This window comes from Salvelinus alpinus, chromosome 32 (genome assembly GCF_045679555.1).
Source record: "Salvelinus alpinus chromosome 32, SLU_Salpinus.1, whole genome shotgun sequence".
Taxonomy (NCBI): domain Eukaryota; kingdom Metazoa; phylum Chordata; class Actinopteri; order Salmoniformes; family Salmonidae; genus Salvelinus; species Salvelinus alpinus.
The window spans coordinates 21,556,640-21,569,624 of NC_092117.1; the positions used below are offsets into that span (position 1 = coordinate 21,556,640).

General features: G+C 44.5%; 1 protein-coding gene across 4 annotated transcripts; it reads right to left on the reverse strand.

Moving 5' to 3' along the window:
• Positions 1 to 2,674: 2,674 nt before the first annotated feature.
• On the reverse strand, positions 2,675 to 12,199 carry LOC139562662 (protein FAM149B1-like). 4 transcript variants are annotated; one of them, XM_071380542.1, is made up of 16 exons: positions 11,677 to 12,199; positions 11,133 to 11,249; positions 10,770 to 10,917; positions 8,319 to 8,461; positions 7,785 to 7,946; positions 7,407 to 7,565; positions 6,996 to 7,177; positions 6,317 to 6,459; positions 5,843 to 5,911; positions 5,298 to 5,410; positions 4,873 to 5,103; positions 4,362 to 4,485; positions 4,125 to 4,250; positions 3,894 to 3,975; positions 3,650 to 3,799; positions 2,675 to 3,455 (listed from the first exon to the last, which is right to left on the reverse strand). In XM_071380542.1, exons 1-16 carry the CDS (start codon positions 11,721 to 11,723, stop codon positions 3,373 to 3,375), a joined length of 2,079 nt encoding a protein of 692 aa, XP_071236643.1. In that variant the 5' UTR covers positions 11,724 to 12,199; the 3' UTR covers positions 2,675 to 3,372. The 4 variants fall into 4 exon arrangements, with proteins under 4 accessions (XP_071236643.1, XP_071236642.1, XP_071236644.1 ...); XM_071380541.1 differs by having other exon boundaries at positions 5,789 to 5,911; positions 11,677 to 11,873; XM_071380543.1 differs by lacking the exon at positions 5,843 to 5,911 and having other exon boundaries at positions 11,677 to 11,873.
• Between the last annotated feature and the right edge of the window lie 786 nt (positions 12,200 to 12,985).

Genomic DNA, 12,985 nt, shown 5'->3' on the forward strand with positions numbered 1-12,985 from the left:
TGGATAGGGATCGTCACTGCACAGCTATTTTCAGGTCTCTCCAGAGATGTTCGATTGGGTTCAAGTCCGGGCTCTGGCTGGGCCACTCAAGGACATTCAGAGCCTTGTCTCAAAGCCACTCCTGCATTGTCTTGGCTGTGTGCTTAGGGTCGTTGTCCTGTTGGAAGGTGAAGCTTTTCCCCAGTCTGAGGTCCTGAGCACTCTGAAGCAGGTTTTCATCAAGGATCTCTCTGTACTTTGCTCTGTTCATCTTTCCCTTTATCCTGACTAGTCTCCCAGTCCCTGACACTGGAAAACATCCCCACAGCATGATGCTGCCACCACCATGCTTCACTGTAGGGGTGGTGCCATGTTTCTTCCAGATGTGACGCTTGGCATTCTGGCCAGAGTTCAATCTTGGTTTCATCAAGATTCATCTATAACGTAACAAAATGTGGAAAAAGGGAAGGGGTCTGAATACTTTCCAAGTGCACTATATATACACAGTTGAAGTCAGAAGTTTACATACACCTTCACCAAATACATTTAAACTCAGTATTTCACAATTCCTGACATTTAATCCTAGTAAGAATTCCCTGTCTTAGGTCAGTTAGGATCACCACTTTATTTAAAAAATGTGAAATGTCAGAATAATAGTTGAGAGAATGATTTGTTTCAGCTTTGATTTCTTTCATCACATTCCCAGTGGGTCAGAAGTTTACATATACTCAATTAGTATTTGGTAGCATTGCCTTTTAAATTGTTTAACTTGGTTTCAGGAAGCCTTCCATAAGCTTCCCACAATAAGTTGGGTGAATTTTGGCCCATTCCTCCTGACAGAGCTGGTGTAGCTGAGTCAGGTTTGTAGGCCTCCTTGCTCGCACACGCTTTTTCAGTTCTGCCCACAAATTTTTCCATAGGATTGAGGTCAGGGCTTTGTGATGGCTACTCCAATACCTTGACTTTGTTGTCCTTAAGCCATTTTTCTACAACTTTGGAAGTATGCTTGGGGTCATTGTCCATTTGGAAGACCCATTTGCGACCAAGCTTTAACTTCCTGACTGATGTCTTGAGATGTTGCTTCAATATATCCACATAATTTTCATCCCTCATGATGCCATCTATTTTGTGAAATGCACCAGTCCCTCCTGCAGCAAAGCACCCCCACAACATGATGCTGCCCTCCCGTGCTTCAAGGTTGGGATGGTGTTCGTCGGCTTGCAAGTCTCCTCCTTTTTCCTCCAAACATAACAATGGTCATTAAGGCCAAACAGTTATATTTTTGTTTCATCAGACCAGAGGAAATTTCTCCAAAAAGTACGATCTTTGTCCCCATGTGCAGTTGCAAACCGTAGTCTGGCTTTTTTTAATGGTAGTTTTGGAGCAGTGGCTTCTTCCTTGCTGAGCAGCCTTTCAGGTTACGTCGATATAGGACTTGTTTTACTGTGGATATCAATACTTTTGTACCTGTTTCCTCCATCATCTTCACAAGGTCCTTTGCTGTTGTTCTGGGATTGATTTGCACTTTTCGCACCTAAGTACGTTCATCTCTAGGAGACAGAATGCGTCTCCTTCCTTAGCGGTATGACGGCTGCATGGTCCCATGGTGTTTATACTTGCGTACTATTGTTTGTACAGATGAACGTGGTACCTTCAGGCATTTGGAAATTGCTCCCAAGGATGAACCAGACTTGTGAAGGTCTAAAAAAAATTAAAAAAAATAAATGTGGAGGTCTTGGCTGATTTCTTTTCCTTTTCCCATGATGTCAAGCAGAGGCACTGATTTTGAAGGTAGGCCTTGAAATACATCCACAGATACACCTCCATTTGACGTCAATTAGCCTATCAGAAGCTTCTAACATTTTCTTGAATTTCCCAAGCTGTTTAAAGGCACAGTCAACTTAGTGTTTGTAAACTTCTGACCCACTGGAATTGTGATACAGTGAAATATTCTGTCTTTAAACAATTGTTGGAAAAAGGACTTGTGTGTCATGTACAAAGTAGATGTCCTAACCGACTTGCCAAAACTATAGTTTGTTATTAACAAGAAATTTGTGGAGTGGATTTATTTCCCCACTCTAAATGTCATACATTAGAAAGTATTAGGTATTTAGTGGATTACTTAAACTAATATCAACTAAATATAACTAATTTACAGGGAATAGCTCTCCCTCAATTTCATGTCAATGGTGTTACGCCATTAAATACAATTTTAAAAGGCAACATCCTTGTGAACTTTTCCTGGGTCAAATGTTCATTGGAGCTGTTTTTGAAAAGCACATGGTGAGTCTGCAGTCTCTTCATGTTAGCAATTTGATCATTCATTTGGTAATTTCATGCGACGCTTTGAGATCGGTCGCTGGTGTTAGTTTATAGTATGGGGAAAAGGAAATTTGATTAAAATAATTTATCAAATCACATGATTTAAGTCATTTATTCACAATTTAAGAAGTGTGGTTTGAGCTACTGTGGCCACCATCTTAGATATTCTATTTTTTTTCACTGGTTATTGTTCCTGCTGTTTTTATTAGAACAGTCTGATGATTTGTCACTGGTGTTATAGAAGAATGTGTTTTGTTTAAAGAAAATGTTTTTATATTATCATTAACCTTTGTCTTGGATTATATATGTAAAGTAAATACTCAAATTACATTCTGGAAAGCCTTAATTGTCATTAAAATATAGGGAACACCGGTGACAAAGGCAACACAAGCATTTTAATATAATATACAACAACAAAAAATACGCTGTCATTTATTTTCATTAACGTTGTTACAGCATTAACTATTATCTGACTAATTTGTAAAAACTTTTTATTGGCTGGTCAAAAAGCCACCATTTTCGTAGAACGACTCATTCCCTGCATAGAATAATTTAAGAGTATAGAGATCAGAGAACATATACATTGACATATATCCATCCAAACATACAGTATATACCAACATACATACAGTTAGGTTTAATAAGACGGGTTACTGTTTTTGGCAGCCAGGTAAACAGAGTTCCAACATACAAAAATAGGGCTCTAGAAAAACAAAAAATAGCATCAAATAAAATCACCTAACAGTACAATGCGGAAATGTTCCTTGTTGTATAAAGTGTTGTTTGAAAGCCCCGTTGGGAGTGGCAGCAGGGCCTTGCATCCTGCCGGGCTGAGGTTGGTGGAGGTGGCCGAGGATGATAACCCAGCCACAAAGCCAAGTTCCACTGCCAAAGTCAAAATTGGCAAAAAATGTATAGCTTTTTATTTTTTACTTTAAAGTTAGGCATATGGTTAGCAGTGTGGTTAGGTTTAAAATCATATTGTAAGAAGAGAAATTGTAGAAATGGGCAGGGTTTAATGATAATTATGACTTTGTGGCTGTGTTAACTAATGACAACCGGTTGAAGGTGCTACAACCCAGGTCTGCTACTGCGGGATGTGAAGCCCCCCCGGCTGTAGGAGCGTGCTGGGACTGACACAGGCACCAGTACAGCTGAGAAGAGGAGAGCAGGACAAAGATGAGTGTTAATGAGCATTGATAGTTATTATTCAAATCATCTGTCTGAAAATAATGACTTTTCTCGTTAGATAACCAGAGGCTACAACCGAATTCTCTCAAACATAATTAGACCGCAACCCAGCGACATGTTTTATAAATGAGGAGGACCACAGATGGCTCCTACTGACCTGGGGGAGGGGCTTGTGTGTCAGGCTCCTCCTCATCCTTGATGGGGGAGTGGCCCAGAGGGTGGTGGATGAAGGAGTCCAGGAAGGAGGAGCTGCTGATGCCCAGACTGATGCCCAGACTGATGCCCATCACTCCGATGCCCAAAGAGTCTGCCATTGTACCAGACAGAGACTCAATGAGTCAGCCACAAAAATTCATGCGTAGAAATTGTGTACAGTATTCAATGTAAAACGAGGTGCCCACCTGTACCCAAAGATTCTCTGCCAGGACGCCCCTGTCCAATGTTGTCCAGCACCGTGAAGGAGCGGCGGTAAGGTGTGTCTGACTGCAACAGAACCCAGAGTTAAATCTCACGGACTGGGACGCAGGCAAACATATTCCATATTTATCCATTACAATATAAACCTACAAAATATGCCTAAATTCGTTCTGTAGCGGTATAATAACTTTTACCGTGTGTGACTATAGCCATACCCTGTAGGTGTGGGTGGTGTTGGGACGGGAGAATACGTCCAATTGATGAAGCCGATCCCGAGGAAGCAAACTACCAGCTTCATCTGTAACAGCACTATGGGCACGACTGGACAAGCCTCTATGCCGCTACACACACAAAATAAAATAGTGTTGTGTTATTAGCAGGTGATAGTATTAAGTGTTGTCAAGTCAGTGCAAGATGTACAACTAGTATGCAGAGTTCTACTCGTCCAATACCTGAGTAGGTCTGAAGTGCTGTCCAGAATGCGTGGGTTCAGCTTCTCCTGTGCCGATGGGGGGAAGGAGTGTGTTCCTGCTCAGAGGTATCAGAGGCGAGGCCAGGCAGTCACTGGCTGTGGGTCTGGAGAGAGTAACAGCCCCGTTCACTTTCCACACTTTCCATAAAGTTACACAAGTCCCTTTAACATGGAGCAGACTGAAATCATTCCACACGAGGGCAAATGATACTGTATGCTTCACACAGATCTTTAACTCAGGGTTCATTAAAAGTTCACCCGTTGGTACTTAATCACACACAACTCCTTACATCTCTTCCACTTCCCTTCTGCTGAACAGAACGCCACAAGGCAAGAGTTAAACGGCAAACAGCTTTCAAAGTAATCTCTCTGCACAGACGGTTCTCCAGCTTCAGAGCAATAAATAAGACTGGAGTGAGGAGGGCGGCGATGTACATGGAAGAGGACAGGGACCAGATGGAGAATGGGTAACCCCGTTTAAGTTAACTCACAGGCGTGTCCCACGGATGACCTCCTCCATGGAGCCGGCGGCACTGAACTGTGTCAGGCAGGGAACCAAGGGCAGAAGGGTGCGTGGGGGGGGGTTACGGCGTAGCGCCGACTGGGGCGGACGGGACAGGGAGGAGGAGCTCTGCTCTAGCGCCCGGCGAGGACGGGGCTTGCTGGACGGGATCACGCTGGACCCTGGCCGATGGGTCACCACCACCCTCTCCTCAGGGTCCCTGAGAAGGAAGCAGTGAACCTTAACTCAAAGTAACATATGCACAAACCTACATATCCATAGTTAATAACCGTTCCCTCCTCTCTTATTTAATGATAAGAGGTGAGTGGTTCACGGCTACAGTTAACTCCTTATGCTACACTCTACTAATAAAGATTGTTATAGTATCAGCATGAGTATGATCAGTCTCCATACTGGGCTCTCTCCATCACGCCCAGGTTCCTCTGCTGCAGGGGGATGCCGTGGATCACTATGAGGTCGTTGAGGTTGTGATGCGTCACCGCTGCCCCTACTGGTACCCGACTGGACTGTAGGAGGGAGGGGGGCAGAAGAAGATACAGAGTTATACTAGGCAAAAGTGGTCATTCACCCTAAAAAAGCTACAGCCACATCATCACTACGGACACTTGCACGTCACCACAGTCAGCTCCAACTTAGATTTTCTACATGCAACCGAGTGGAGACGACATACCACCACCCACTTGAGATGATTAGACAAAATAGCAAATTAAAGCGGGAAGTAAATAAAAGCATTCCAAAATGGTCATTATTGAATGAAATAAGAGACGTGTGTAAAAAAAATACTCAACAGTTGGTTAAGAAGTATGAAAGTGACTAAAAGTGGTATGGTTTGTGTTATTCAACAGGCACAAGCACATTCAGTCTAGGAGTGAATAATAACATGCCGCTGTGGATGGCGTCGATCGGCGCCATTTTGGCTCTGGGTGAGAGTTACATACAGTGGATGGCTTTTTCTGCTTTTTGGATTTCCGTCTGGACTTGTGCTTTGAGACCCTTGATTTTGTGGTCTTTGGGGGGAAAACGGATGACCAAATGAGAGAGAGAAAAGGAGAGAGTGAGGTGTACAGATACAAGGTTGTTGGTTTGAAAGGTGTGAAACAGACCAAGGAACAAGACAGAGTAGGGAACAAAAAGAAGGAAGGAAAGAAAAAAGGATTAAAGTTAATGAATTGATAGCCTTCAAAACAAGAGTGAGAAGAACTACGGACAGCAGGGGAAAACAATTCAGCATCAGTGTGACTGTTTTCAGTTTGCCGAATTTGTCCTAAACTCTCAAACACATCTGAAAGTTATTATGGAGTTCAATTACAGTGCTTATTAACATTTCTTATTGACATAAAACCTACATCCTAGGAGTAGGATGTTCCACTCTCTGAGGAGGTGGTCCTTCAACCCCCTCTCAGGGCACTGACCTGGGGTTGCAGGCTGCCTGTTAGCTGGGGCACCCTGATCTGGCCTAGCCTGGGGAGAAGGGTGGGAAGTGTGGACAGAAGCAGGAAAGAATTCTCAGCATCAGACTGTGATGGGCTGAAGTTCACTGCAGTCTTCTCATCATCTGTCAATAAGAAGGGGGCAGAATACTGTCAATTTGACAATAATGGAGTTGTTGGTTTAAAAGTCAATGACAAGTCTAAAGTGCATATAAGACATAGCCCTGTGGTCCTACTTGAGACATAGCCCTGTGGTCCTACCTGAGACACAGCCCTGTGGTCCTACCTGAGACACAGCCCTGTGGTCCTACCTGAGACACAGCCCTGTGGTCCTACCTGAGACACAGCCCTGTGGTCCTACCTGAGACACAGCCCTGTGGTCCTACCTGAGACACAGCCCTGTGGTCCTACCTGAGACACAGCCCTGTGGTCCTACCTGAGACACAGCCCTGTGGTCCTACCTGAGACACAGCCCTGTGGTCCTACCTGAGACACAGCCCTGTGGTACTACTTGAGACACAGCCCTGTCGTCCTACTTGAGACACAGCCCTGTTGTCCTACTTGAGACATAGCCCTGTCGTCCTACTTGAGACATAGCCCTGTGGTCCTACCTGAGACATAGCCCTGTGGTCCTACCTGAGACATAGCCCTGTGGTCCTACCTGAGACATAGCCCTCCCAATGCCTGCGGACCAGCTCCTCCATCCAGCCAACCAGCTCTCGCCACACGTCGTCAAAGAGCAAGTCCAGGGCCGCCTGTCTGCGACAGCGATAGGGAGACACAGGAGGCAGGCAGTACCGCCGCCGACCATTCCCCACCCACCCCCGCTCCCACTCGTCATCCCTGTAAAAGTCAAACCACAGATTAAACCATCAACACAACAGACCTTAAGCAAAATAATGTCAAAGCCTTTCAAATACTAAGCTTTGTTTTAGGTTACTTGGTACAATGGAACCCTTGGGATAATCCTAAAAGTAGGCTACAAGCTCAATCAAGTGCACCATACTTTAAAGTATTTGAAATGCCCCTATAGTTAAAGGGTCCTAAATAGGAGAGCTGGGTGGTGACTCACATGTCCCTGCTGTCAAAGGCCAGGTACTCCTCCATCAGGCCTTCAGCCTCGATCACCTTGGGCCGGTCATGACCTCTGGATCCACTGGGAGTACCAGGGGGGTGGTCAACTGCCACACAGGGCCTGGACAGCACAGCCCTTTTCCCCTGCACACACAGACTGGACACACAAACAACATGGTTCACACTGACATCGGTTTCTCAACAGCATCAGTCCAAACTTTTTAGCTAGCCAAAGTAGACTAGCCAGTGCCAGTATGCCTTGTGTTACTTAGTTCACTTGCTGTTTGACAAGCCACACAGTATGTAGGTCACAAAACCACAAAGCTAACGGTAATCTATAATTGATGGGTTAACAGCATCAGTAGCCAGTGCTCACTCTGTGCTGGGGCCGGGCTTGTCCTTATCCTGGGGCTTGCTACTACTGCTGTCCTTCTGTCCAGCTGCAGTGGTGCTGGCGGGTGTCCCGGTCCCCTTCCCTGAGGTGGCGTACCACTGAAAGCCCTCGTCACTGGGACACACCAGCTGACTACCCAGAATCCTGTGGGTTCACATAGTAGGGTGGATAGGAGGTGAAACGGTAATTAGAACTTCAATGAATCCAATGAAAATGAATTTATTTGATTAACAATTGAATTTTGTAATGCTGAGCCAATGGTCTAGGACACATTTTCTCATTGTGTATAGGGGCCCAATGGTTTTGGGCCGATCATTATGTGGTAAGTAGTTCCTTCTCGGGTTTGCAAACACATCTAAATCAGATTTATCTTAGGTACCTTTAAGTTAGACTGCTCTTGTTAAGAAGTATAACTGTACCAAATGACCTTCAGCGATACATTTACAGGTGAGGAGTGGCAGTAATGTGTGACAGTGTGAGAAGTGAGAGATGAGGGGGTGTAGGGTGAGGACCCACCGTAAGTGAGGGAACCTGAATGCCCACTGATGACACTCATCTTGCAGCCCCAGTAGATGCGCCCCACCCCGCCCCTCGTAAAGCTCCTCATCAATCTCCTCAAACATCTGCTGCACCTGTCGCGACGCCGCCTTGTCAAACTCCTGAGGGATGGAGAGAGGGAAGGGAAAAAGAGACAGTGAGAGGAGCCCCTACAGAGAGGCACACTATGACAGAAGGTTGTTGCTTTTCAAGCTACTTATCAATTATTAGCAGCACGTTGCTGAGCGCTGTTCATTTCACAGCAGGCTACATGGCTCCCAGGTGACTGTGTGTGAGTGATTGTGCTGGAGCAAGTAATACCATTTGCATGTATATTTCAGAGACTGTGTGTGCGTGCACAGGCGAGTGTTTGTGTGTACTGTACAATATTAAGTTCGTAACTTAGGACTGTAGGGGTATGAGTTCTATGAGGCCTTCTGAGGACATGGCTGTGTAAATAAATCTGAGTTTTTTTGTTTTGTTTCTGAAGGCAAGCTCTAGAAAGCTCAGCATCACGACGAAGCGAAACCATGAGTGAAATGACCTCTGCAGACAGAGCAGATTGTCCTCATTACTAAGTCATTACAATACAAACATGATTACTCTAATGTAATCATGTTTGTACTACCGCCCCGTAGCACTCACTTCCGTCATCATGAAGTGCTTTGAGAGACTAGTCAAGGACCATATCACCTCCACCCTACCTGACACCCTAGACCCACTCCAATTTGCTTACCGACCCAATAGGTCCACAGACGATGCAATCGCAATCACACTGCACACTGCCCTAACCCATCTGGACAAGAGGAATACCTATGTGAGAATGCTGTTCATCGACTACAGCTCAGCATTTAACACCATAGTACCCTCCAAACTCGTCATCAAGCTCGAGACCCTGGGTCTCGACCCCGCCCTGTGCAACTGGGTCCTGGACTTCCTGACAGGCCGCCCCCAGGTGGTGAGGGTAGGTGACAACATCTCCACCCCGCTGATCCTCAACACCGGGGCCCCACAAGGGTGCGTTCTGAGCCCTCTCCTGTACTCCCTGTTCACCCACGACTGCGTGGCCATGCACGCCTCCAACTCAATCGTCAAGTTTGATTACCAACAACGACGAGACGGCCTACAGGGAGGAGGTGAGGGCCCTCGGAGTGTGGTGTCAGGAAAATAACCTCACACTCAACGTCAACAAAACAAAGGAGATGATTGTGGACTTCAGGAAACAGCAGAGGGAGCACCCCCCTATCCACATCGACGGGACAGTAGTGGAGAAGGTGGAAAGTTTTAAGTTCCTCGGTGTACACATCACGGACAAACTGAATTGGTCCACCCACACAGACAGCGTTGTGAAGAAGGCGCAATAGCGCCTCTTCAACCTCAGGAGGCTGAAGAAATTCGGCTTGTCACCAAAAGCACTCACAAACTTCTACAGATGCACAATCGAGAGCATCCTGTCGGGCTGTATCACCGCCTGGTACGGCAACTGCTCCGCCCACAACCGTAAGGCTCTCCAGAGGGTAGTGAGGTCTGCACAACGCATCACCGAGGGAAAACTACCCGCCCTCCAGGACACCTACACCACCCGATGTCACAGGAAGGCCATAAAGATAATCAAGGACAACAACCACCCAAGCCACTGCCTGTTCACCCCGCTATCATCCAGAAGGCGAGGTCAGTACAGGTGCATCAAAGCAGGGACCGAGAGACTGAAAAACAGCTTCTATCTCAAGGCCATCAGACTGTTAAATAGCCACCACTAACATTTAGTGGCCGCTGCCAACATACTGACTCAACTCCAGCCACTTTAATAATGGGAATTGATGGAAATTATGTAAAAATGTACCACTAGCCACTTTAAACAATGCCACTTAATATAATGTTTACATACCCTACATTACTCATCTCATATGTATATGTATATACTGTACTCTATATCATCTACTGCATCTTGCCATCTTTATGTAATACATGTATCACTAGCCACTTTAAACTATGCCACTTTATGTTTACATACCCTACATTACTCATCTCATATGTATATACTGTACTCTATACCATCTACTGCATCTTGCCTATGCCGTTCTGTACCATCACTCATTCATATATCTTTATGTACATATTCTTTATCCCTTTACACTTGTGTGTATAAGGTAGTAGTTGTGGAATTGTTAGGTTAGATTACTTGTTGGTTATTACTGCATTGTCGGAACTAGAAGCACAAGCATTTCGCTACACTCGCATTAACATCTGCTAACCATGTGTATGTGACAAATAAAATTTGATTTGATTTAATGGTAATCTGCATACAAGACTGTTGTAGCATTCAGCATGGCTATGCCTAGCTATATATGCACTTCAAAATACTCAGCACATAGGGCATTTGAACTGAAAGATTCTGGCAGCCAGCTGAGAAGGTGAGGTGAGACTTACATCATAGCCCCAGGAGAAGACAGAGCTCCTCTCTGTAGAGATGCCTGTCCCTGTGTAGCTGTGGATCCCAGACCAGGCCCGCGTTGTGTTTCCAGTGGTGACCGTTGGAGAGTCTGACCGGTTAGAGGCTGCAGACGTCGTCTCAGAGCTGCAAAAGAGGACAGACATTGTTTACATGTTGCTGTACGTTACAGTGTTGTGTGTTGTTGAGTGTACCAGTGAGCAGTGAGGTATATTACTGTGCTGTTCAGATTATGTAACTGGCTACCTCCCTCTATTTTGTCTCCTTGCCTTCACTTGTAGGGCTGCTCCCTACAAGTGTACATGGTTTCACCTGTCCGGTTCATCGAAAACAGGTCATACCTGTTGTAAGTGGAGACAGCTTCCTGAAGGTCATGGAGGAGGTGCTGGGGGAGGAAGTCATCGTCTACCTCTTCTGGGAGAGGGTGATGGTCAAGGTGGCTTCGGGATAAGCCACGACTGCAGAGAAGGGAAAATATAGCTGAATAAAACATGAATAAGCAATAGCATTGATAGATATATCTTTCATTGTAATACTTTGGTGGGTTCATATTTATTGTTGTAAAAAGACATTGATCCCAAAACAAACAAGGAGTGAAATATGAGGTAGGAGTGGGACCCTTACGTCATCAGTTTACAGCATTGAACAACATCATCCTATTGCATCCATATGTGTAATGGAGGCAACTGACCATGGCTTGGTTTGACAAATGGGGTGTCACGTGTGACATGGTCACTACATTATCCTTTACGTTGTCACCCGATAATTAGCCAACCAACAATCTAACTTTAGTCAATCAGGTTACCATATTTCAATCTCGAATGACAGAAATTACAATTAACAAAGAATGACAAGCTTGTCCACTAGCTAGCAACCATTACTTACATCTCAAGACTGTGCGTTACCGGCCGCCTGGTGTATCGCGAAATCATCCTTTTCTCCGTTTTTATCGCCTCATGCCCCCCCGAGTGTCCTCTCTCACCGTGCTTCCCTCTGATTCGTGGCTCCACTTGCTCTTTTGGCAGAGGTTTGTCATTTTCAGCCGCCCGCGGTTCAATATCACTTGTACACCCTAGCAAGTTACCTAGCTAGCTTTGATGTGGAACTTAATTGCAGCGAACTTGCTAACGTTAACAAACATTAGCTAGCAATCTAGCTACTAGATTCGCTAACGTTAGCTAACTGAGAGGGAGAACCAAACCGCGCCTTTGTGCACGAAGTGGCCTATTAATATACAAATGCAATGGAATACTTCAAATAAAACGCGGCCTAAAAGTATTATGGTATTATAAGTATTATAGGTTGTGTTTCAGGCAGCGCCAGTAAAATAATCAATATAGCCATTTACTACAGCATCCCTCACGACAAGAGAGAATTAGCACTACAACAACAATAACAAGGCTGTCATGGATACCTAACTTTCTTATCCTATACCTCACGGGAAATGTATTTTGATCTCCTCTAAAATGACCTTTTGCAAAAAATATAAAAGACTACAACTCCCTGTGTTCTGTGCGATGTTCCTATTGCGCTACAAAATTATGTCCGTCTCTCACCTGGAAACATTGTCTACGCATAGAATTAAAAACAATTGTAATTCCACATTTTATGTAAATTGTACAACTTTTCTATTGATTCGTTTTGTGTATCGTAATTTTGAAGCAAAATTTCATCGAAGTATATTATTATTTCTGGGATTAAATGCGTGTCATATAGGAACAAATTACAAACACGGTAGTATTATAACCGAGATGGTAGGAGAAAAAACAGTGCCTCTAACGGCATGAGAATGACAGAACTTGACAACTCATTTTATTTTTTATGGGATTCCTTCTTGAAGATTAACGTTAAAACATATACATAATAGACAAGGCAAGATAAGACCTCTCTCAGGACTGTGACTAAGTTAACGTTAATTGATCATGCGATTAGCTGGTAAAGACACTGACTAGTTAGGATGCTAGCTTCATTTTATTGACAAGACTTCGTTTGCAAATGTCATGTAATGTTCAGTTTAAAAGAATAGGCCTATCATTGAAGAATATTAGATCAAGAAATCATGTGATCAATGGCAGTTACATATAGTTAAACAATAAGTTTATCGATAAAAGACAAGCTGCCTGTCTGAACAGTTTGGAAGCTGAGCTTGTACCCTATAATTCAGTTATGATTCAAATGTCATTATAGAGATGTC

Bases quoted from the DNA above. Each gene is read 5' to 3' on its own strand.
- LOC139562662 (XM_071380541.1), bottom strand. From the start codon at position 11,723: ATGATTTCGCGATACACCAGGCGGCCGGTAACGCACAGTCTTGAGAT. The intron at 11,250-11,676 runs GTAAGTAATGGT...CCTTCTCTGCAG, and splicing joins GTAACGCACAGTCTTGAGAT to TCGTGGCTTATCCCGAAGCC. The intron at 5,411-5,788 runs GCATGTTATTAT...TCCCTCCTACAG, and splicing joins GATCGACGCCATCCACAGCG to TCCAGTCGGGTACCAGTAGG.